At 41.8% G+C, this 24,657-nt stretch overlaps 1 protein-coding gene across 20 annotated transcripts in view; it reads right to left on the reverse strand.

The window, feature by feature from the left end:
* Positions 1–24,657, reverse strand: part of map4k3b (mitogen-activated protein kinase kinase kinase kinase 3b) — a 288,964-nt gene that overhangs the window by 95,080 nt on the left and 169,227 nt on the right. For 6 of the 20 annotated variants that reach the window (XR_013499675.1, XR_013499674.1, XM_078230171.1 and 3 more), the window contains exons 13-16: positions 16,937–17,011; positions 12,051–12,129; positions 1,955–2,013; positions 1,265–1,327 (exon numbers count right to left, since the gene is read on the reverse strand). Coding sequence is in view for 18 of the 20 variants with exons in the window: in XM_078230171.1 (XP_078086297.1) it covers positions 1,265–1,327; positions 1,955–2,013; positions 12,051–12,129; positions 16,937–17,011 (276 nt within the window). In the remaining 2 variants the exon portion in view is untranslated. The remainder of the gene's footprint in view (positions 1–1,264; positions 1,328–1,954; positions 2,014–12,050; positions 12,130–16,936; positions 17,012–24,657) is intronic. The other 14 variants (XM_078230180.1, XM_078230175.1, XM_078230183.1 and 11 more) reach the window with 3 other exon arrangements.

Consider the following 24,657-nt stretch of genomic DNA (forward strand, 5'->3'; position numbering starts at 1 on the left):
TAATAATGCTTTCTAGGTTTTAAACAGTTAAATTTATTGAAGATCTTTTCGGTTAATACCTGCCACCAGAAAATTAACTCCCTATTTTACTGCCACAAACACCATCCCTCTTCCTGGCAACTGTTTGAGGCTGAACTTTTGTGAACTGTGTGTCATACTTGACCCCAAAACAAGCCTCTGACCACCTATGTGTTCAAACACATTCACTTTTAACTCATTAACTGCACCAGATTCCATCCCTGCCTCAACTTACCTGCTGTTCAAATACCCATCGATGCCCTGGATAATAGATCAATCACCTGGCATCCCATAAACTTGAGCTCAGCCAAAGTTTTGTTGCGTTTATCCTAGGTGCTGCTTGCACCAAGTCCCATTCATTCATCACCCATGTTCTCCAACCTGTATTACCTTCCAATTCGACAAGAACTCATTTTTAAATTTCTCATTCTCATTTGAGTTTTCAAATTCATCCATTGCTTCATCCCTCCTAGCTCTGTAACTACCTCCAATCTTCAGAGATCTCTGCATTCCTCTCATTCCGACTTCCTGCACTTCCCTAATTTTAATCACGTCACCATTGTTAGTGGTGTCTTCATCTGCCTAGGCTCTCAAACTCTGGAATTCTCTCTCTAAACTTCTTAGTCTCACTCTCCTCCTTTAAGATGCTCAATAAAATCCACCTCTTTTGCCAAGTTTTGATCATCTATCCTAATATTTTTGTGTGGCTAAGTATAAATTTTGTTTGGTAATAGTCCTGGGAATCACTTTGAAACATTCTAGGGTGTTAAAGGCATGATATGAATACAAGTTGTGTTGCTTCCTAGTTAATAAATATAATGCATTCTTGTAAAAGACAAACAAATGGAACTCACAAGCCAGTAAATGATGCTTTCAGTATATATTGTTTACTGCTTGCAACATTTTCGCATACACCTGGATTGGTTATCCTCTCAAATAAAATATCAAAAGACCACAAAGTAGAGATTACTGATGCAATACAATGACAGTATTAAAAGTATACAATAAATAAGCACGGTAATGCAAGAATTTGGAAGTTCCCAAATGTTATTTCTAGTTATCCAGTTTATAAAGATTCCAGCAGTTGCAAAATAAAGCCTAAGAATTGCACAATAGTAATTGAATAGGTTTCTTGCATTGCATTTCCTATGAAAGAATCACAAAAGACAGGGTCAAGGTTTAAGAGGCAATGATTGACAGGAAAGAAAGACACCTGAAAATGACAGACAGAAATATAAAAAAATACCAGATTAGGTCTTGCTGTGTAGTATATCTCTTCTGAAATGTCCAAAAAACCACCAGAGTTGGTCTGTTCAGCAGATAAAGACCAAAAAACCGGTTACTTATATTAAGCCCAAGAAACAAAGCAAGGGAAAGCATTTTTTATTTGGTTTGTTTTGAACATTACTATCCTACTACCATAGGCAACACCAATATTTAGAACCAAACACTTGCCTTTGAGGCCAGATATTTCTAATTCAAGGCGCTTTTAGTTCTAATTTTGTAGAAATGACACTGAATAATATTGTGAACATGACTATAATATTTGAAAGTAGAAATTACTTCTGAAGTTGTAAGTAAACATCAGGAAGTGTCCCACAAAGCAGGATTAGGCAGTGTGCACTTCCTTTATTTGGGTTGCACCTTAAAAATAAATCTGTAGAACAGAATTTGGTGTAAATTTGTACTGCTTGACACACATGGGGATAAACAGTTTAAGGGATTAGTCTTCATCGTCATCTTGAGCTTGCAGCTGAAACCTTAACAGAAAAACTGGAATGGTTCCCATCGGTTAAGATCTGTGATACACTGCATTTCAGCCTTTCAAGTCACAGCACACTTGTGAATCTGGTAACCTGCCATTTTCCAGAATGTTTATTTAGTGTAAGCTTCTTTAGAACAAAAGATCCAAGTGAGGCAAGAAAAGCTTACTTACAAGTTCATGATGAGGCTCTGTTTCTTTCCGCATCGGTGGATCAAATTTTATTTGTCCAACTGCAGATAAATTCAAATTAAGATCATTATTCAAAATCAAAATCTATAACTGCAGTTCAATTCTGAGTTTGAAAACTTCTTGCATTACAGCCAAAGCAAAAGGCTTTTTTTTTCAAAAAAGGGTTTATACCTCATTTACAACAAAATCCCTTGGGTTCTACATTGCACGTCATTTGCCACGGGCTGATATTCACTCACACAATCTTTCCTCGAGTGTGTTGCTTAATTTAAAGCCACATTATTTTCTCCCATTCATGAATTAAATCTCATTTGTCGAAGTTCAACAATGGAATATTCAATTGTCTAGTGGCTGACATTCATAGGACTGAGGAAGTGCTGAAATAGAGAATCTTTCGAATGAGACGTTGAACCAAAGGGCCATCTGCCAGCTCAGGTGGACGTAATAGAACCCATGGCACTATTCCAAAGAAAAGCAAGGAAGTTAATGCCCAGTGTCTTTGAAAATATTTATTTCTCAATAAACATCACAAAAACAGATTATCTGGTCACTGGCACATTTACTGTTTGTGGAAGGTTATGTGCATACTGGATGCCGCGTTTCCTACATTGCAACCAGGACAACACTGGCTGTAAAGCACTTAGAGATGTTGCTTGATCATTAAAAGCTCTATACAAATGCAAATCTTTCCTTTGAACATAAGAAAGGCCTTTACACTCTGAATGCAAGCCAACCAGCTTCTACAATACTTGGATGACACACTGAACACAACCTTCTAACATCTGAGATTATGGAGACGCTATCGTGGTTAGTCTGTCTTCACAACCCTCACTGCATTCAAAGAGGTTTGATTTCTCTAACCAAACCTTAATTGTTCCTTGGAAATAACAGAAAACAAAGTTGAAACAAGAAGTTTTCAGCAAAGTGTAGAACTACAGAATTCCTACAGTGTCAAAGGCAGCCATTTAGCCATCAAGTCTGCACCGACTCTATAAAGGAGCATCTTACCCAGACCACCTCTGCATCCTATCCCTGTAACCCCAGGAATTACAATCGCTAATCTTAACCTACACTAAGGGGCAATTTAGCACGGCCAATCCAACTAACCTGCGCATTTTTTGGACTGTGGGAGCAAACCGAAGCACCTGGAGGAAACCCACGCAGACAGAGGAAAAATGTGCAAACTCCACACAGACAGTCACCCAAGGTCAGAATTGAACCTGGATCCCTGGTTCTGTAAGGTCGCAGTGCTACTTTGCCACCCCTAAATACAAGATAAGAAATGGAATGGAGGACCAGCAAGGGAAAGAGTAGGTATGTGGTGGCTGTTTGGGGCTGGACCCGAACCCCAAGATATATTATGAAGTCAGATTAGACCCTAAAAATTGTGTGTGTTTTGGCATAAATGTGAGGATAAGATGCTTCATTCTAGGTGTAATTTTACTGATAAATTAGGGTTCTTTTATAAAAACAAGCTTTATTCATAACACAGTTTACATATAGCTCAAACAAAATGAGGTAGCTTAACTTTTAACAGTTGTGCAATACTTAAATGAAAGGAAACAATTCTAATTTCTAACTTTTTATTTATTCATGGCACATGGGCGTCACTGGCTGGCCAGCATTTATTGCCCATCCCTAGTTGCCCTTATTCAGAGGGCAGTCGAGAGTCAACCACATTACTATGGCTCAAGAATCACATGTAGGCCAGACCAGGCAAGGACGGCAGATTTCCTTCCCTAAAAGGACATTAGTGAATAGGATAAGTTTTTCCGACAATGGTTTCGTGGTCATCAGTAGATTCTGAATTCCAGATATTATTTATGGAATTCAAATTTCACCATCTGCTGTGGCAGGATTCAAACCCAGAACATTAGCCGAGTTTCTGGATTAATAGTCCAGCGATAATATCACTAGGCCATTGCCTTTCCTTTACTATTTCAGTTCCAAATAAGCAATGTTTCTCTTAAAGACTTAAAATACACTTTAAATAAAGTTAGCAATCACAGATATACTTGCTCTGGCTTGGGTAACAGCCGTGAAGGTTCCAGAGAGTCTTTGCAGAAAGAGGCTTTTCAGAGAGCGAGAGAGAAAGAGCAGCTTATAGACTTCTATCTTTTAACAGCTCTCTCTAGAATCTGAATTCAGAAAAAAAATTTTGCTACAAATCTAGCTCCACCCACTTCTAGTATTACACCACCATATGACCCCTATATACCTAACTCACCTTCTATTACTTTAATCAAAAAGCACACCAGGGGTTCTTTCTCATTTATAAACAAAACACATTTAACTCTATTCTAAGTAAACACTACAGGGCTAAAATGAGTAATTATCCTGCTTTCCAGCATCTGCGCATTTACTTCAGACATATCGACTGCTTTGAGAAAAATTGAACTTTAACACTCCACTGAAACATTAAAAATATATCAATAGCACAGTATCATCACATGACTGAACTAAATTCAGAGAACAATATCACTGGCAGATAATTTAACATCCTTGCTCATTTCACATACAATTGCATTGTACTAAAGGACATGGTGGAGTAATTTGACCATTATGTTGAGTACAACTTGGCACTGTCAAATCAAGATAATAATGCATGCAGGTTGCTCCATATAGCTATTTTATAGCAAATTATTTTTTATACAAACTAGACTAGAATCCGACTGAAATACAAAAAGAATCGGCCTCTAATTTTTCTTCGTGGTTTCTAAACAATGGATCAAGGGTTCATTAACCAATTCAGTAATGAGCTTATCGATAGCTTTGCTACAGAAAGCAAATTGCCTGGATTTCAAATATCTTTTGTGAGACAGACACAGGAAATCAACTCATAGCCCTTTCTTGCAACAGACAGGGTATGGATAAACAAAACAAAACTTGAAATACATGAGGCCAAACTCTCAAGTTTAGTTTTTTTGACCACACTAGTTGAACATCAAATAAGAAAAGGCAAATCTACTGCTTGAGTATCACGTTCTCTGGGGTTGGGGTGATGCAAAATAAAATGAACCATCTTTTTAAAGAATAAGTATAAATAACTGAAAAACAATATTTCGTATTAAAACATTTTAGATAGGTTTTTGCAGGTGTGCAAAAACAATACATTTCCGGGTGTTGTTTATCACCATGATTTCACATCGATTTTCCATTAAGGCTGCAACCACACAGTGGGCTGGATCACAGATCTTACATAAGCTGCAAGTGAGAACTTCCAGGATATCACATCCTAATAGCTTGAGTCATGATTCTGTCAGCAATATACAGCCATACCCTACAAAGAACAACCAATTAAAGCTTTAAGTCTGAAATATGCCAGTGAAAGATCCATTCGTGTGAAACTTAACCTGGCTAAATTGGCAGAGTCAAGCTCTCCACTGGAGGTCAAGAGCAGCAAATGCTCCAAGACAAGAGTAATTAAGATTCAGAAAAATTTTGAGAATCAGGTTTTCCTCATCAAATAATAACATTAATTATAACAGTTATTGTCCCCTTTATTCAAAACTTACATTAAATTCTAGTTATCCAAGGTTTCTTTTGCTCTTCACCCAGCCGTATCCACCCTCATAGTAATGATTCTAAATTCAATCTTCTCCACATCTCCAGAGTGCTTAAGAATCCAGTTTCCCCCAACTCTTCAAAGACACTTCGTGCAAATGCTGCTTGCAGATCCAAACATTTCTTGCCTCTGACTGCTTAATTTCTGATGGCTCCCCCACAAATCCACCAGCTATCAAAACTCACAAGCTACACAATCAGATGGCTAAGAAAGAAAATCAACTACTTCTGTTAATACTGCTTTCATTTTATTGGTTTCCTCTTTCCAGCTAAATGTTCCTAAACAACACAACAAATCTCAACTTCTCTGAGACCCAAAATGCACCTAAGATTTGGATACTTTTCCCATTTCTAAGAGCTGCAGCTCTTCTCATTTATTGCTGGACCAATAAACGAAAAGATGTTTTTCTCAATGAATGATATCACTACTTCCTCAACCCATTCCATTCTCCTGATTTCTCCGTCTCCACTGTATCTGTTAGAAACATATAGAAACCCTACAGTACAGAAAGAGGCCATTCAGCCCATCAAGTCTGCACCGACCACAATCCCACCCAGGCCCTACCCCCATATCCCTCCATATTTTACCCACTAATCCCTCTAACCTACACATCTCAGGACACTAAGGGCAATTTTTCGCATGGCCAATCAACCTAACCCGCACATCTTTGGACTGTGGGAGGAAACCGGAGCACCCGGAGGAAACCCACGCAGACACGAGGAGAACGTGCAAACTCCTTATGATGCAGCCTTCAGATATGCTTTCCTTTCTCCTTGATCGAGAATTTCCCCACCACGGTTGACAGAGTCTTTGCCCACATCAGCCCCACTTCCTGAATTTTTGTTCTCAGCCTCTTTTCTTCCAGAACCATGATAAGGTTCTGTTTGTCCTCACATTCCCCCTTCGCCAGCCTTTGAATTCAACGGTTCATCCTCCACTATTTCCACCACCTCCCACACAATACCACCACCAAACACATCTCCTATTCCTTTCCCCTTCCAGCATTCCAAAGGGGCTGTTCCCTCTGCAACACCCTGGTCCACTCCTTAATTGCCCCGAAACCTCCCTCCCATAGATCCTGTCCATACCAGCACGAGATGAAACACCTGCCCTGTTACCTCTCACCATCTAAGACCACCAACACTCCTCCCAGGTGAAACAGCAATTTACATGCACTCCTTTTATACTACATTTGCTGCTCACAGTGCAGTCAGGGAGAGCAAACAGAGGTTGGGTGGGTGATCACTTTGTGGAACAGCAATCAATAGTCCACAAGCATTGCCTGCTATTTTAATTCTCCACCTTGCTCTCTCTTGTCTTCTGTGTCTTGGTCTTGTGCAGTGTTCCAGTGAAGCTTAACACAAACTCGAGGAACAGCACCTTCATGTCTCCTTTAAAAGTATCTTTTGTTTCTTTATTTGCCAATTATCATTTCCTTTGGCATTTTTGTCATTCTCTCTCGCCTTCTACCCCATCACAGACTTTCTTTTTATTCTTTTTCCCAACCTCTCCTTATTCAGTTGCTTAAAATCTATTACATCTCTAACTTTGCCAAGTTCTGATGAAAGGTCATTGACCTGAAATGCCAACTCTGTTTTTCTCTCTCCTCTGATGCTACTGGGCATTTCTAGCATTTTCTGCAGTTTATTTCAAATGTCCAGCATCTGCAGTATTTTGCTTTTGCTTCAATAAAAGCTTGTTTTCAGTTTTCAAAGCTTGAGAGAGCTGTTTTTGTACAACATTTATAACCAATATAGTAACTTGTTTCCTGGCTGCTAATCAATTCTCAATCCATGTCAATACATTACCCCCAATCCCATGCACTTGAATTTTGCCCACTAACTTCCATGAGACTTTATCAAAAGTTTTCTGAAAATCCAAATATACCACATATACTGGGAAGCAAGTGTGGAATACAAGGAAAGTAGAAAGAAACTTAAGCAAGAGGTAAGGAGGGCTAAAAAGGATCACGAAAAAGCATTGGCCAGCAGGATTAAGGAAAATCCCAAGGCTTTTTATACATATATAAAGAGCAAGAGGGTAGCCAGGGAGACGGTTGGTCCACTCAAGGACAGGGGAGGGAATCTATGCGTGGAGCCAGAGGAAATGGGTGAGGTATTAAATGAGTACTTTGCATCAGTATTCACCAAAGAGAAGGACTTGGTGGTTGATGAGTCTGGGAAAGAGTGTGTAGATAGTTTGAGTCGTGTTGAGATCAAAAAGGTGATACTGGGGTTCTTGAGAAACATTAAGCTGAACAAGTCCCCAGGGCCTGATGGAACATACCCCAGAATACTGAGAAGCAAGGGAGGAAATTGCTGGGGCCTTGAGAGAAATCTTTGTATCCTCACTGGCTACAAAGGAGGTCCCAGAAGATTGGAGAATAGCCAATGTTGTTCCTTTGTTTAAGAAGGGTAGCAAGAATAATCCAGGTAATTACAGGCCGGTGAGCCTTACATCAGTGGTAGGGCAATTATTGGAGAGGATTCTTCAAGACAGGATTTATTCCCACTTGGAAATAAGTGGACATATTAGCAAGAGACAACATGGTTTTGTGAAGGGGAGGTCGTGTCTCACTAACTTGATCGAGTTTTTCAAGGAAGTGATGATGATGATTGATGAGGGTAGGGCAGTGGATGTTGTCTACATAGACTTCAGTAAGGCCTTTGACAAGGTCCCTCATGGCAGACTGGCATAGAAGGTGAAGTCGCATGGGATCAGAGGTGAGCTGGCAAGGTGGATACAGAACTGGCTCGGTCATAGAAGACAGTGGGTAGCAGTGGAAGGGTCCGTTTCTGAATGGAGAGCTGTGACAAATGGCATTCCTCAGGGATCAGTGCTGGGACCTTTGCTGTTTGTAATATATATATATATAAATGATTTGGAGGAAAATGTAACTGGTTTGATTAGTAAGTTTGCGGACGACACAAAGGTTAGTGGATTTGCGGATAGTGATGAGGACCATCAGAGGATACAGCAGGATATAGATCAGTTGGAGACTTGGGCAGAGAGATGGCATATGGAGTTTAATCCGGACAAATGTGAGGTAATGCATTTTGGAATGTCTAATACAGATAGGAAATATACAGTAAATGACAGAATCCTTAAGAGTATTGATAGGCAGAGGGATCTGGGTGTACAGGTACACAGGTCACTGAAAGTGGCAACGCAGGTGGAGAAGGTAGTCAAGAAGGCATACGACATGCTTGCCTTCATTGGCCAGGGCATTGAGTTTAAAAATTGGCAAGTCATGTTACAGCTTTATAGAACCTTAGTTAGGCCACACTTGGAATATAGTGTTCAATTCTGGTCGCCACACTACCAGAAGGATATGGAGGCTTTGGAGAAGGTACAGAAAAGATTTACCAGGATGTTGCCTGGTATGGAAGGCATTAGCTATGAGATGAGGTTGGAGAAACTTGGTTTGTTCTCACTTGAACGACAGAGGTTGAGGAGAGACCTGATAGAAGTCTACAAGATTATGAGAGGCATGGACAGAGTGGGTAGTCAGAAGCTTTTTCCCAGGGTGGAAGAGTCAATTACTAGGGGGCATAGGTTTAAGGTGCGAGGGGCAAGGTTTAAAGGAGATGTACGAGGCAGGTTGGTTTTTTTTACACAGAGGGTGGCGAGTGCCTAGAACTCACTGCCGGGGAGGTTGTGGAAGCAGATACGATAGTGACTTTTAAGGGGCGTCTTGACAAATACATGAATAGGGTGGGAATGGAGGGATATGGTCCCTGGAAGGGTAGGGGGTTTTAGTTACGTCAGGGAGCAAGGTCAGTGCAGGTTTGGAGGGCCTGTTCCTGTGCTGTAATTTTCTTTGTTCACACCTACTGGTTCACCCTCACCTATTCTACTAGTCACATCCTGAAACTCAAAAAATACAGCACCTCAAAGGTGCCCAATTTTGAGTGAAATTGCAATGGGATCTTTTACACCTGCTCAAGCAGACAGGTGGGGCATTGTTTTAAAGTCTTGTCTGACAGTGCAGCACTAATAGTGCATTAGAATGTTGTCAACCTTGATTTGTGTCCTCAGACCCCGGAATGAGACTTGAACCACAGGAGTGTAATAAATTTTGTTATAATTAAATGTAGTAGAAAAGTTGTTAGAAGGCAGGCAACAGGCACATTACATTTCTGTTTTTATTTCATATTTCCAGCATCTGCAGTATTTTGCTTTTGCTTCAATAAAACTTGCTTTTAGCTACCAAAGTTTGAGAGAGCTGTTTTTATATAACATTCCTAATCATTATTATAGCAATTTAATTGCTGCAAAATCCTGTGGTTAGCCAATGGAATCTTTCAATGTCTTAAGTTTTCTTAGTCATGTGGACAATACATCTAAAGAACTTTAAAAATTTGTGTGAAGAGTTTAATGAAATTATTATTTGCTTTTTTTCCCCATTGCATCATAAATGTAGGAGATTAAGATTCCCAGTAGACACAAATTAAAAGTTCCCTCAAACAAAATGTATAGAGAATGTACCATGATATTGCTGACAGTAAGTGGTAGGAAGTATGGTGCAAGATACCACAAGGAGATGGACAGCACGTCAGCAGCATATGGTAGGCAGCAATCATTGGACTGTGCATTAGGTGGCAGTAGAGAGTTCTGTTGATTGGAGTTTCTTGAGTTTGTTCATACAGTTGTCATTGTTTCGCATTTCCTAATCTCAGTAGCACAACTGCTTACCTCATAGTGCCTTGCATTGTAATGCATTTTCCTACTCGGTTGGCATTGCTTACCAGAAATTGAATTATTGCTGCTTAGGTTGTCCAATGCACAATGCATTATTTTGCTGCTTAGGCAAAGTTATTAATGACTGTTAAGTGATTACTGGTTGAGTTCACTCAGGGGTTAAATATTATGCATGATTTTGTTTGTAGGAAGGGAATACAAATTTGCACGCAGCCAGTACTTTGTTTTCCAGGAGAAATCTGCCCTATCACACAAAAGACTGCCCTTGTTCCTTTCAATTCTTTTTTGTTGAAGTGTGACACAGAAATTTGCATTAGACAGTGTGTGGTATCTGAAGCCGTGTTGTTCACGGGAAGTTAAAGGAAATGGATGTCCCATTGTATTACTCACACTAATTGAGAGGATGTGCTACTTGGGAAGGAGATGCTGAGCTTGCAAAGACAGGAAGAAAGGATGGGATACACAAGCTTCTGAATATGTACATGAAACACATTTTTACTGGCCTTAGTTTAGCGCACCTTTTAAAAAAAATCATTTCACAGGATTCGAGTGCTACCTCATTGTTGTTTCTATATATTAGGTCCAACCTTCTTCAGCCTTTTACATGGTCAGCCAAGCAAAGGAGATGGAAGGGAGATTTCACATAGGTGTGTAAGATGATGACAGGGCTTAGATAAAGTGGACAAAGAAAAGCTGCTCCCACTGGCTGACAGTATTAGTATTAGAAGGCACAAATTTACGGTGTGATGCTAGTGTGCCTTTAAGAAATGTTTTCTTAATATCATGTTCTCTGCTGATTATAAGCAGTTTTTCTTCCACTGTGGCACTGGCTGCTTGCTTAGCAGTCCTCTTATTGCTGCATCAATGGTTTAAATGGGGTTTTGTTTACTTTTACTTTAGGCTTCATGCGGTGTGCGACATTTTGAATTGTTAGGGGAAGTTTGATTGACAAGTCAAAGTCAGGTGGTTGCTCCACAGAAGAATCCAAGGATTCACTTTCAGTTTTGGTTCAGAGTCAGAAGCTGTCTTGGTTTTCAAGTTGCAGACAGGTTTTCTCTCTCTCCCTGGTATTATAGATTCTGTTGGCGAGCTGAAAGGAGGTCTTCTTGCCTTTCTAGAATGAGATTTCTGTCTCTTGCAGTGATTTGATGGCTAAAAGCCAGAAGCCAGCAGTGGCATTATCTCTACCTCAAGATCTGCTGGAAGTTACAAGGCTGGGAAGTCAGAGTTTCAATTCTCCAACCATAGGGCTAAGTTCCAGCATCACGTGAGCATTCGTATTTTCTGTGCTAAACTTGTGGCAGGAGTATGTTTTAAGGAGGTTTGTTTGGTTGGAGCATTTCATATAGTTAAGGTTTATACAATATCATGGTTGTTTTTTTCTTGTTTGTAATTGGCTAAAGTTATTGCTATATGTTAACTGTATTCAGAAATAAACTTTGTTTGATAAAAGTTCCCTCGTGGGTTATTTGAATCATACCTGAAGTGAAAGATCTCATGCTTAACGCAGCCAAATTCAAATTGCAAAACTTATGATCCAGGCAGACTTCATAAAATACCTTGGAGTTTCTGACTTGGATTATAACAACGATTTTGGGCAAATAATGCAGCGGAACGTGAAGAACAACTCTTGATAACCCTGGAGCTGGCTGGGTTGGGGACAGAAAGAGAGGCAAGCAAAAAGAGCCCTGAATTTTTAAATTATTTTAAAAATCTAGGAAGCCGATCTGCAACCTTTTTCCTACAAGTGTCGAGGTACTGTACCATTCCCATTTATAGTTACAAGGCTCTGATGGGAAATTTGGAACTTACAGTTAATCTCCGAGCGTGTTCTTTCTTCTCTCACATTCCTGCTAGTGGATTGAATTCGATGGGGAACAGATATTGGAGGCTGAAAAGAAGAAGAAAACAATTAAAGTTATAATATTATTACAAATTGGTTGCATTAAAAAATCTTTTTATTTATTGCACAGGAGGCATACGCAAAACATGATTAATGTCAAGTTATCACAGTGAAACTTTTTATTGAAGTCTGTTTCCCTGAAAAACACATGCAGTTATGTTATTGCAGAAAACAGGCATGCAAGGAATGTACGTTCCAATCACAGGGTCATGTTTTTAACATCCTGTACATCTACTATTACATTTGCTGCACATCTACACAACAGTTGATATACCGCTTATTTACCATTTTCTTTAAACGTTTCCATTATGATATAAACTAACCACTTGAGGGTACCTCTTAAAGGAAAAGGGAGGTGGGGAAACTAGCAACTTCCCAGAAACATTCCCCCTTTTACCATTAACACTTGGTGCCTTTAATGAGAAAAAGCATGGAAATACAACCCTTACTTTTTAAGAATTACGCAGTAGTTGATCACTGGATGCCATTATTTAATTTTGTGATTTCATGGGAATTGTTGAAATATGAAAATATCCAGCAATACCCTAAAACTCTTGACAATCAGTTGAAACACTGAAAAAAGGCTGACGCATCTAATTTTCAACATGATTTTCACCAAGTTACAATAAATTCCAAACTCAAACTCACTTCCCATTTAAAAAAGTCAGTTTAAAGATGCAAATAATTAGTCAAAAGTATCTGGGGATCCTTTCCATTAAAAAAATTTGATATTAAAATATTTAAGACATCAGGACTCAGGTTCTCTCATAGTTCTCAATTGGTTAAGGCAGAGAGAACCAGCTAGGTTCAAGGCTTGATAGTTAATATGTGCAGGTTTACTGCAGGGTTACCAGATTCTTAAGTTTTAAGCTTAAATTTATTTATTATTGTCACAAGTAGGCTTACATTAACACTGCAATGAAGTTACTTTGTAAATCCCCTCGTCGCCACACTCCAGCGCCTGTTCAGGTACACTGAGGGAGAATTTAGCAATGTCTCTAACCAGCACGTCTTAAAGACTGTGGGAGGAAACCAGAGCACCTGGAGGAAACCCCCACAGACACGGGGAGAACGTGCAGACTCTGCACGGACAGTGACCCAAATTGGAATCGAACCTGGGTCCCTGGCGCTGTGAGGCAGCAGTGCTAACCACTGTGCTACCCCTGGCCATAGTGATGGAAAGATCCTACAATTAACTTCAACATCCCATGGTTAGGGAGGGAGAAAAAGATCAGGAATCGCCCACCCTCAAACCCCGCCATCACCCCACCTTTGATTGCCATCCAGTGACAAATGCTGGAGGATCTGCTGAAAAAGTACAAATGGGTAACGACAAGATGGGCGTGGCTGTCACATCATTTGGTACAGTGGGAACTACAGTGAGGTGTTAGAGGATGACTGGTACAGTAGAACCACAGAACACCAATGAGTAATCATCCTTGGAACAAGTAGGAGGATATACAATTAGCATGAAAAGGAGGAATAGAAAAAAGGCACCAACGCTAACAGTAGGATAGTATTTACAAAGTGCTGCTGTATCACCCCTTTGATTACAGTTCAACTGTAAAGATAATAGTTATTTGCAGGCAAGGACTCAAAACTGGAAATTAGCCTGTTTCAATATTTTAGCGCTCTCAACCTTTTGTTAAATTAGAATTTGAACAGGATCAAAATGTGTCAGCGAATACACCATATACACCAACATGCCAATCACAGCCAGCAATCATTTATTGGAAAGAATTTGTAGCCAGCAGCGTTAACCAGGTTTTTAAAGGGCACAAAAGTAAAAACAACAGGATAGCACTGAGGCATAGGACTTGTCTCTCAAAATGCAAGCAGAAAATGTAACCAGCACAAAATGTTGCCAGCACATGTTCATAAGTAAGTCACATTGTAAAATCTGCCATCATTTTTTTATCATTTTACCATCAAACCTGCTGAACAAACTGCACAATTTTTAATCAGTTTAAATCTGGATTTGCCTACACACTTTGATCCACATCAATCCAATGCTTCCATATTAAGAGAGAAATGCTTAAAAATACAAACCGCATACAGATATAGAAAATTTAACTTTGGTATGCACAGAGGTTATACACCCTAAACTGCATTTTGGGAGAAAATAAAAAGCAGACACCCAAGACTCCAAGGAAATAGTAACTATTTACTCAGCAATGCAAACAAATGTTAAAGTACAAAAATAAGCATCAGCTCTGAATTACTAACAAGGAGCATGTAAAAGAAAATGTTTCTGTTCTCGTTAATGAGCGATAAATTTGTGTGTGTAAACCTGTACTTAGCATTACAAATTCAACAACTTTTACAAAGGATTCAATTATGAATTACTTCAATTCACAAACGTTTGAACTTGCCCTCTTTGACATTCACATGCATTCAAATGCATGTCAAGCTCTCTTGATACCAGTCACCAAATTACTTTGTTAAGCATACAATTCATTCCCAGCTGACTGCATCATTTCTGAGGAGAAAGCGACTCCAGAAATAGCAATGCTCGCTATGTAGTGCAGCAGTTTGTTTAAATCTATAAACAATGGTTTTGGTAGAACACTTGAGAATTCATCTCTTGTATATGGCACTGCTGGAACAAAGAACAAAACTTAGAACTCTGAATTAATGGACCAGAAACAGCTTAATTTTATTCCTTTTAGTAAATTAGTGAATTTATAAATTAATTTCAAGCATTTTGGCCTAAATGCTTTAAATTTGCAATAATCTTGTCTGCCTTGCTGATATTAATATGTCATGTTACCGCAATCATTAAAGGTTACAGAGGTTTTATGCAACCTCAACTTATACCATTTAATCTTTTGTGAATGGCAATAATTAATTTCATCACAATTAGAAACCCTGAAGCTTAGGCAGTGCAACAGTTTCCCTGATTTAGATTTGAATCACATCTAATTTCAATTTATATTACACAACCATTTTCCTCCTGGGTATCAGAAGTGCCCTCAAGTGGGTAAACCATTTTAATGAAATATAAATTGACTGAAATAGTTAGTAATTCCTTTACAGAAGAGAAGGCTTTAGGAGTATCAAGTATTTACAACTAGTCACAATAGCCACGGGTTTTGATTTTTAAAATGTTTCTCCAATTTAGATAGATAAAAGACAATAATGAAGACTTAGTAATTAAAGCACAATTTCAGAAGTCTCCATCTTCTGCCAGCAGGTCAATTTAAAAACTTTCCATAATTGAAGCTCTGTGTTTACGCTCCCCACGCAAGGTGGATATGTGGTGCAGTTATGGTGATAAAACAAGAGTTTTGACCAAATTTGTTTTATGTCCATATTAATGAAATCTGTTGCTTTAATTGTTCTTTGAGGATATATGCACAGTCTGGTAAGATGCCAATTAATGATTTGCAGGTGTATATGTTGAGGCTGCACTTCACTGCTTGCTCAGATATTTCAATTTCAGCAAGTTACAGTTGTAGCAATGCTTATAACATCTGCTGTAGCACTGCAGTGATCAGGAATGTTATACAGGACAGGAAAAAAAGAGGACAGTGGTAGAAGGACCAGAGAATCCCACTACTATGCACAGTATCAAGTGCATCAACTTTCGGCTAATCTTGCTCATGATCAAAAATAAATGTTGTATTCCTAAATAAAAAGCTATCCATGTGAAACTGGTTGGGATGGATGAACAAAAGTTCATAGGCAATTTGGAATGGACAATAATCTTACAAATGCCAAAATATTAAATATTTTGGATTTTTGTTTTATCCAGAAACTTACACAGCAGGTCTCACTTAAGATCAACTCTAAAATCAAATACTACAAGTGGCAATATTTCCAGTGCAGTAATTTATTTACTGCAACCTCAAGTCATTATGGTTAAGATCAATTACATGATGGGCATTTTTTTTTTAAACTGAGCAAGCAAATGCAAACAGAATCCCCAATATGCCTTCTTCATTTTTGAGTGATGAAAGATGGCTATTATGTCATCTCAGAATAACTTACAGCCTTCAGCAAGATAAAGTAGAAAAGAGTGTTATTTAAGAAACTATGCATTTGTCTGGCTCCTAATACTTTGCTGCACACTGTTAATTATTTTAAGTAAACTTATTTTTAAAAAAATTATAGTATCACATATTTCTAACTAGGTGGTTTCATATTGGAAACAAACCCTTTTCCCCCACCCATGAAAATAAATATTAGCTCTGAGATGGACCCATTGTGTCAGGTTTTTATCGTCCCAAGTCAAATCTGGATAAGCACATACCTGCTGCAAATAATTCTAATCAACAAAACATACCAGTGCATCAATCTCATAACACATAAATCCGAATCTAACAGTAATAAAAGCAGAGCAGTTTTTGTAAAATTACCATATTGATAACATTTCAACCAAATGCAATGGAATATCATGGGTTACAAACTTTAGTAAAATGTATTTCACAGTCCGGGTGATAGCTGATCCTTATGATGATTTTACTGATTAGAATTATTATAAGTTTGTAATACATGTGATGGTGCATGTATTTTCTCACCTTTTTCTAAACAAAGTTCATATTTGCAGTAGTGCTGTCAGTACCAAGCCTTTTGCAGGTGATAAAGGTTTATGCTGCAATAAAGCTAGTTAAAAGCATGGTTATATTTAGAAATCCATTGTAAATATAGAAAAACTATTGAATGAGTTGATTAGAAGGATGACTTTTATTTTAAAACAGCTGTATATCTGCATCAGTAGGCCAGCTGCAGTATCATCCAAATAAGCAAATATACAGCCGAGGTTAATGGGAAGCTTTGCTGGATATCAAAGTACCTTAGGACGAGCAGCAAAACGTGGGACTCGGCGTGCAAGAGGAGAAGCAGGAGAAAAGATCCCTAAAAATTTAAGCTGAGTTGGGGGAACAGAAAAAACAGGAAAAGCATAATAAAAGAGGATGTGAATTCACCTACGGATAAAATTTAGTACATGTCAAAAACAAATGAGTGGAAAATGCCATCTTAATTCAATTCACCACTGAAATAATAGGTGTCAGATGCATGATAAACAACAAAATATATACAACTCAACAAGAGCATCAACGTTTAAACAGAAACTGAATCCAACTCAAGTACAGCACTTTGTTAAAATAAAACTTTTGTCTTCATAGATAAATAAACAATTAAATGAATTGCCTGTCTAGAATGTTTTAGTAATACAAAGATACATATTATACAAAATTTTGTTTTAAAAATGCACACAAATTTTAAGCTAGAATGTAAAATGATCAAATCCGGCACCTGATTTACACCATGCCTAATTTTTAACTCCACTGGAGTAAAATCAGCATAAAATCAAACATGGCATCCAAGTCAAATCTACCCAGTCTCCAACAGGCATTGCAGTTTAAAACTGGGGCTAAAGTTTCCTGATTGAACATTAATAGGTTTTCAACCTCTGCAAGTTGCTTGATTTTCCCTTTTTCACCACCTGAAAGGAACAGCAAACTGAGCTAGTGGTAAATTAACAGTTTCACTTGGATCAGAGATATAGAAGTTATACATTTTATAAGAGCATGCCTTGCCACCACAAAATTGGTTTAAAGTGGGTTGAAGAAGCAATTCTTTCATGTAAATTTTCATTATGTTTACAAGAGCTAGGAGATGTCACTGGATCAGCAACGTCAGTCCAGGAACCTATGGGTCAAATTATCTGCACAAGAGTTCAGCCAAAACAAATGGTGAAACTTGTTTTTACAAAAAGCCTCCCGAACTATTTCAGACATTTGAAAGTCTGCTCTGAAATGTTAGTTGAAGACAGTCACGCTGCAAACAAAACATACCGTGACTTCCAGATTTACTAGGATTCCCATGTTTGGAGATAACATTTGTAGCGCCTTTACTGGGACAGGAAAAATGAAACAATGAGCCCTGCTATTCTGGACTTTTAAAAGACCATCAACGAATAAAGGTGCAAGTCGCCATCCTGAACATTCAAAATGACCAAGATGCTTTATCAGTCATTATCAGTCATTTTAAGGGCCATTTTCTTGTGAAAAGCAATCTGCTATTGGCTGATTGTGATCAGAAATGGGTAGGATGCTAAGTAGACCCTGGCAAAAGGCGAGGGAGGAGAATGTAGGTAGATTTTAGCAAAATAGTGGAGGGAGGGGTGTATATACAGTTAACCTGCATTACAAACTGCAGGGGTCTTTCATTCTTTTAATGATGCATTCTTATCCATCACCACCATGAACAAAATACACACAGGTTTAAATGTATGATCCTTATATGTTTAAAATCTTTCATACAAAAATACTTCAGACTGAAAGAATATATAATCCAAACCAACAGGCAACACAGTACCATTAGATAAACCGCATATGGTTAAAATCTTTATGAGCACCTGCTGCAGAACACCAAATAATTCCACAAACCGCACTAACATTTACAGATTAGAATGCCACCAATTTGACACCCATCAGCCCTGATGTGGTTAATCTCATTGCCCTGACTACAGATATAGGGTAAGAAGAATAATAAAGTGCTGGTCACAATCCAACAACTGCTGGTAGAAAGCATGTTATGTGGACTTTGGGCAAAGACAGGATGAACTTTGATACCCGCCATATTCAAACTCCTGCTACCTCATCCAAAGACCATTCTGAACTTAAAGCAGCAAACATCAGTTAGGGGCAAGAGTCGGCCACTCAGTCCTTCGAGCCTGCTCCATCATTTAATAAGACCATGGCTGATCTGACTGCAACATCCTACCTACCCCCAATAACCTTTCACCTCCTTGTTTATCAAGAATCTATCTACTTCTGCCTTGAAAACATTCAAGGACCCTGCTTCCACTGCTTTTTAAAAAGGGAGTTCCAAAGACTCACTACCCTCAAGAGAAAAAAAATATTTGCATCTGTCTTAAATGGGTGACCCCTTATTTTTAAAAAGTGACCCACTAGTTCTAGATTCTCCCACAAGAAGAAACATCCTCGCCATATCGAGCCTGTCAATACCCTGCAAGATCTTGTATGTTTCAATCAAATCACTCTTCTAAACACCAGCAAATACAAACCTACCCTGTCCAATCTTTCCTTATAAGACAACCTGCCAACTGCAGGTATTAGTCAAGTAAACCTTCTCCTCCAGCTGACAGAGCCCTGCGTCACCGAGCTGCTCGGGACGAACCGTGACAAATACCACTGCATCTCACTCCATTCACATCCTTCCTTAAATAAGTTGACCAATACTGTACACAGTACTCCAGATGTGGTCTCAAGTATCCTGTACAACTGAAGCACTGCCTCCCTACTTTTATATTCAATTCCCTCGTAATGAACAATAACATTCTATTAGTCTTCCTAATGACTTGCTGCACTTGCATATTAGCTTTTGCGATTCATGTACTAGAACACCCAGATCCCTCTGCAATCTCTCAGTATTTATATAACATGGTTCTTTTCATTCTTCTCGTCAAAATGGACAATTTCACATTTGCCAAATCTTTGCCCACTCAACCTATCTATATCCTGTTTTAGCCTCCAGATCTCCTTTTCACAATTTATTTTCCTACCTATCTTAGTACCATCAGCAAATTTAGCAATTATACCTTCTGTCTAGCACATCCACTGGTTGAGCGCGTCCCTCAGCACGTAGTCCTGGACCTTGGAATGTGCCAGTCTGCAACACTCGGTCAAGGACAAATCTTTCAACTGGGAGATCAGCAAGTTTCGGGCGGACCAAAGTGCGTCCTTCGCCGAGTTGATGACCCTCCAGCAGCAGTTGGTATTTATCTCAGTGTGCGTCCCCGGAAACAGCTCGTAGAGCACAGAGCCCTGCGTCACCGAGCTGCTCGGGACGAACCGTGACAAATATCACTGCATCTCACTCCAGACCTTCTTTGCAAAGGCACATTCCACAAGGAGGTGTGCGACCGTCTCATTACCCCCACAGCCACTTTGAGGGCAGCGTGCGGTGATGTTGAGACCTCGCGCGTGCATAAAGGATCTGACAGGGAGTGCCCTTCTCACCACCAGCCAAGCCAGATCTTGGTGCTTGTTTGTGAGTTCTGGTGATGAGGCATTCTGCCAGATGACACTGACAGTCTGCTCAGGGAACCATCCGACAGGATCCGCCATCTCCTTTTCTCTCAGGGCCTCGAGGACATTACGTGCTGACCACCGCTTGATCGCCATGTGGTCAAAGGTGTGTTTCCGGAAACATTTCTCCACGAAGGACAGGTGCTGCGGTATGGTCCAACTACTTGGAGCATTCTGCGGCAGTGTGGCCAGACCCATCCTCCGCAACACTTGGGACAGGTAGAACCTCAATAGGTAGTAGCACTTGCTGTTAGTGTACCGAGGATCTACACACAGCTTGATGCAGCCGCACACAAAGATGGCCATCATGATGAGGGCGGCATCGGGAACATTTTTCCCTCCGTTCTCTAGAGATTTGTGCATCACTTCCCTCTGGACACGATCCATCTTTGACCTCCAGATAAATTTGAAGATGGCCTGGGTCACTGCTGCTGCGCAGGATTTGGGGATAGGCCAGACCTGCGCCACGTACAACAACACTGACAGTACCTCACACCAGATGACCAGGTTTTGTCCGGTGATAGAGAGGCAGCGTTGTTCCCACGAGCCCAATTTTTGCCTCACTTTGGCGATGCGCTCTTCCCAGTTTTTGGCGCATGCCCCTGCCGCTCCAAACCATATCCCCAGCACCTTAAGGTAGTCTGCCCTGACAGTGAAGGGGACAAAGGATCTGCCAGCCCAGTTCCCAAAGAACATAGCTTCGTTCTTGCCCCGGTTGACTTTGGCTCCCGAGGCCAGCTCGAACTGCTCACAGACTTGGAGGAGCCTGCGAACAGACGAGGGGTCCGAGCAGAAGACAGCCACGTCATCCAACAGGGAGGCTTTGACCTGCGTCCCTCCGCTGCCTGGGATTGTAACCCCTTTGATGCCTAGGTCGTTTCTGAGGGCCTCGGCAAAGGGTTCAATGCAACACACAAAAAGGACGGAGGAGAGAGGGCAGCCCTGCCTGACTCCAGACCTGATCTAAAACATATCTGATTCCCACCCATTGATTGAAACTGCGCTACTGATGTCTGTGTAGAGCAGTTGGATCCAATTGCGGATTCCCTCCCCAAAGCCCATTTTGGAGAGCACATCCATCATGTAGCTGTGCGATATTCTGTCAAACGCCTTCTCCTGGTCTAGGCTGATGAGACAGGTGTCCACCTGCCTGTCCTGCACGTAGGCGATCGTATCCCTGAGTAGCACGAGGCTATCAGAGATTTTCCTGCCGGGTACAGCACAGGTTTGATCAGGATGGATCACCGACCCCAGAGCAGACTTGACCCGGTTGGCGATGACCTTGGCTAAAATTTTATAGTCCACGTTCAATAGTGAAATGGGTCGCCAATTTCTTCCCTTTCCCCCTTCTGCTTGTAGATGAGGGTAATGATGCCTTTCCTCATGGATTCTGACATGCTGCCTTCCAGAAGCATATTCTCGTATACTTTCAGCAGGTCCGGGCCCGTCAAGTCCCACAACGCCGAGTAAAACCTAGCCGGTAAACCGTCGCTTCCAGGAGTTTTACCCTTCTGAAAGGACTCGACAGCCTTTGTCAATTCATCCAGAGATACTGGTCTATCCAGGCTCTCCCACTCGCTGTTGCCTAAGACCTGCGTGATAGACGACAGGAAAGACTGGGAGGCCGTGCCGTCTGTTGGCTTCAGGTCATACAGTCCGGCATAGAAGGATTTGCAGATCCTCAGAATGTCAGACTGCGATGACTTTACAGAGCCATCTTCTTCCTTCAGGCTGCTGATCACAGAGGTCTCTCTGTGCACCTTCTGGAAGAAGGAACGCGAGCACGTTTCATCCTGCTCCACGGAGCGGACTCTGGATCGGAAGGTGACCTTGGAGGCCTCCGAGGCAAAGAGCGAGGCTTGCTGGCTCTTCACCTCCCGGAAATCCTCCTTGACATCAACCCCCAATCGACTGCAGTTGGAGCAGATTCTGCATGCTTTTCTGGAGTCGGGTCATTTCCCCCCCATCTCTCCCTGACCTTCTGAACCCCTTTGCGGATGAAGAACCTCTTGAGGTTGTCTTTGATGGTTTCCCACCAGAGCGGTGGAGACTCAAAGAAGGGTTTCACGGTTCTCCAACCATGGTAAACCCTTTCGAGTTCCTCGAGGTTCTCTGGGGTTAACAGTTCTACATTTAGCTTCCAGGACCTCCTGCCCACTTTCTGGTTTTCCTTCAGCTGACAGTCGGCCAGCAGGAGGCAGTGGTCAGAAAAGAACATTGGCTTGACGTCGGTGGACCTGACCGTGAGCGCGCGGGATACAAACATGAAGTCAATCCTGGATCGGACAGACCTGTCTGGCCGCGACCACGTGTATCTACGCTGCGCTCCGTCTGCTGGGTTGCTGAAGACGTCGAGCAACTTGGCATCTTTGACTGTTTCCAGCAGGAGTCTGGACGTAGCGTCCAGTTTGTTTTCAGCCCTGCTGGATCGGCCGGCCTTGTCTATAATGCAGCTAAAATCCCCACCCAGAATGATTGGCCTGGAGGTGGTGAGCAGCAGTGGCAGCTGTTCAAAAACTGCCAGCCGCTCGATCTTGACGGCAGGGGCATACACATTAATCAGCCTGAGGGGGCAGTTTTTGTAGGTGACGTCTGCGACGAGGAGGCGTCCTCCCACCACCTCCTTAACTTCGGAGATGGTGAAGTTGCTTCCTTGCAGCAGAATGCCTAGACGGGAGGAACGGCAGTCGTTCCCACTTGACCAGGTGGACGGTCCGTGGGACCACACACTCGACCAGCGCCTGCAGCTGCTGAGGTGGGGTATCCCACACTCCTGCAGGAACAGCAGGTCGGCCTTGACATTGGCCAGGTTGGATAAGCTGGCCACACATCTCAGACCATCTTTAACGCTGCGTACATTTATAGAAGCAAACTTTAAACACATTTTAAAATTTAAAAGATTTGACAGTTCTTACATGTCTTTCAGTCAGCCTGCTCCAGGTGCTGCATGCCTGTGGCACTGACGAAATTCTGCAGGGCTGCAGGGCTGAGGCAGCAGTCCGACCCTGCCTCAGGTCCCCGACCGCGACTGGGTGACATCGACGGTGGTGTGTAGCCCTCGGTTGGTGCCGGGGTTGCAGGCCGGTCTCCGCCTTGGACGTTGTTGGTGCTGTCGGTGTCCTTGTTTCTGTTTTCCGGAGTCAGGGGAGCCTCGGCCGCACTGCTGTATCCGTCGGCTGGATGGTCCCCGGCTGTTTCAATGTCGGTGGTCTGTGCCTGCTGTGGTTCCTGTGCCGCTTTTATGTTGAGCCTCTTGATGTTCCGTCGGCTGTCAGCTTTCTTTTCCTTGTCTGGGGCGTCGTCGCCACTGGAAGCTCTAGCTGCGAGGGATTTTCTTTTGCGGGTGTTTTTCTTGGAGGTTACATTCTGCCAGGGCCCCTCGGGATCTCCGCTCTCCTGCTCCATGGCCTCTGCGCCCTCTGCTGGTGGTGGTGTAGATATGTATCCTGCTGAACTGGGGAATCCACCTTCGCATCAGAAGCTTTCTCCGTGCCAGCTTCTTTTGCGGTGGATTTCTTGTTCTCTGGGGTGGCAGGAGTACCTGCCTTCCTCGCTCCGCCTCCGGTGATCTGGGCATAGGTTACCTTTCTCTTGGGGCAGACTTTCTAGACATGGCCAGCCTCCCCGTACAGGTTGCAACATTTGCTTTCCTTGCAGTCATTGGTCGAGTGCCCCTCCTTCAAGCAGTTTCTGCAGAAGGTGGTGCTGCAGCTTGCGGCAAAATGCCCGGTTTTCCTGCAGATGCGGCACACTCGTGGCTGTCCCGTGTAGTACAGGAAGCCTCGATTCTCTCCAATGGCAAAATTGGAGGGTGGGTGCAGAAGGCCTCCCTTGGGGTCTGTCTTCAGGGTGACTCTCACCTACCTTTTACATGTCCAGATTCCGTATTTGTCCATCACGTCCACGCTCTCTCCCTTCACCTCCACGTACCTGGAGAGGAACGTCAGCACGTCAACCGCAGGGATGTAGGGGTTATACATTTGGAACGTGATAACCCGGTTCCGCTGGGATGGCATCATGAACAGGGGCTCCGCCATCAGGATAGAGAGGGGGCCCCTCTTTGCCTTTCTCCTTCAATGCTGAGAGGAACTTGACGCATCCTGACAGGCTTCTGAAGCTGACATCCACGTACGGCTGGTTGCTGTACTCAGCCACACCGTAGACGTCTGCTGCTTGGAATCCACAGCACTCGAACAATACCTTCTTCACGAGGTAATCGCGGCCCACAGGCGAGCCTCCTCCCGAAGGCTTCACCCGGATGGTGTTGGGCAGCCCTTGGCCTGTAGCTCTCGGAGCAGCTGCAGCCATAGCTTGAAAACACTGAGTCTAACTGTACCGGCGTTAGGTCCAAGCCAGAGGCTTGAAACCAGCATAAAGATCCACCAGTAGCAGCAGAGCTCAAGTGTTGTCTTCTTCTGTGTAGTCGGTCATCTGCTGTCTGCTTCTTCAATCCACA

The sequence above is a fragment of the Mustelus asterias genome, chromosome 15 (genome assembly GCF_964213995.1).
Source record: "Mustelus asterias chromosome 15, sMusAst1.hap1.1, whole genome shotgun sequence".
NCBI classification, from domain to species: Eukaryota; Metazoa; Chordata; class Chondrichthyes; order Carcharhiniformes; family Triakidae; genus Mustelus; species Mustelus asterias.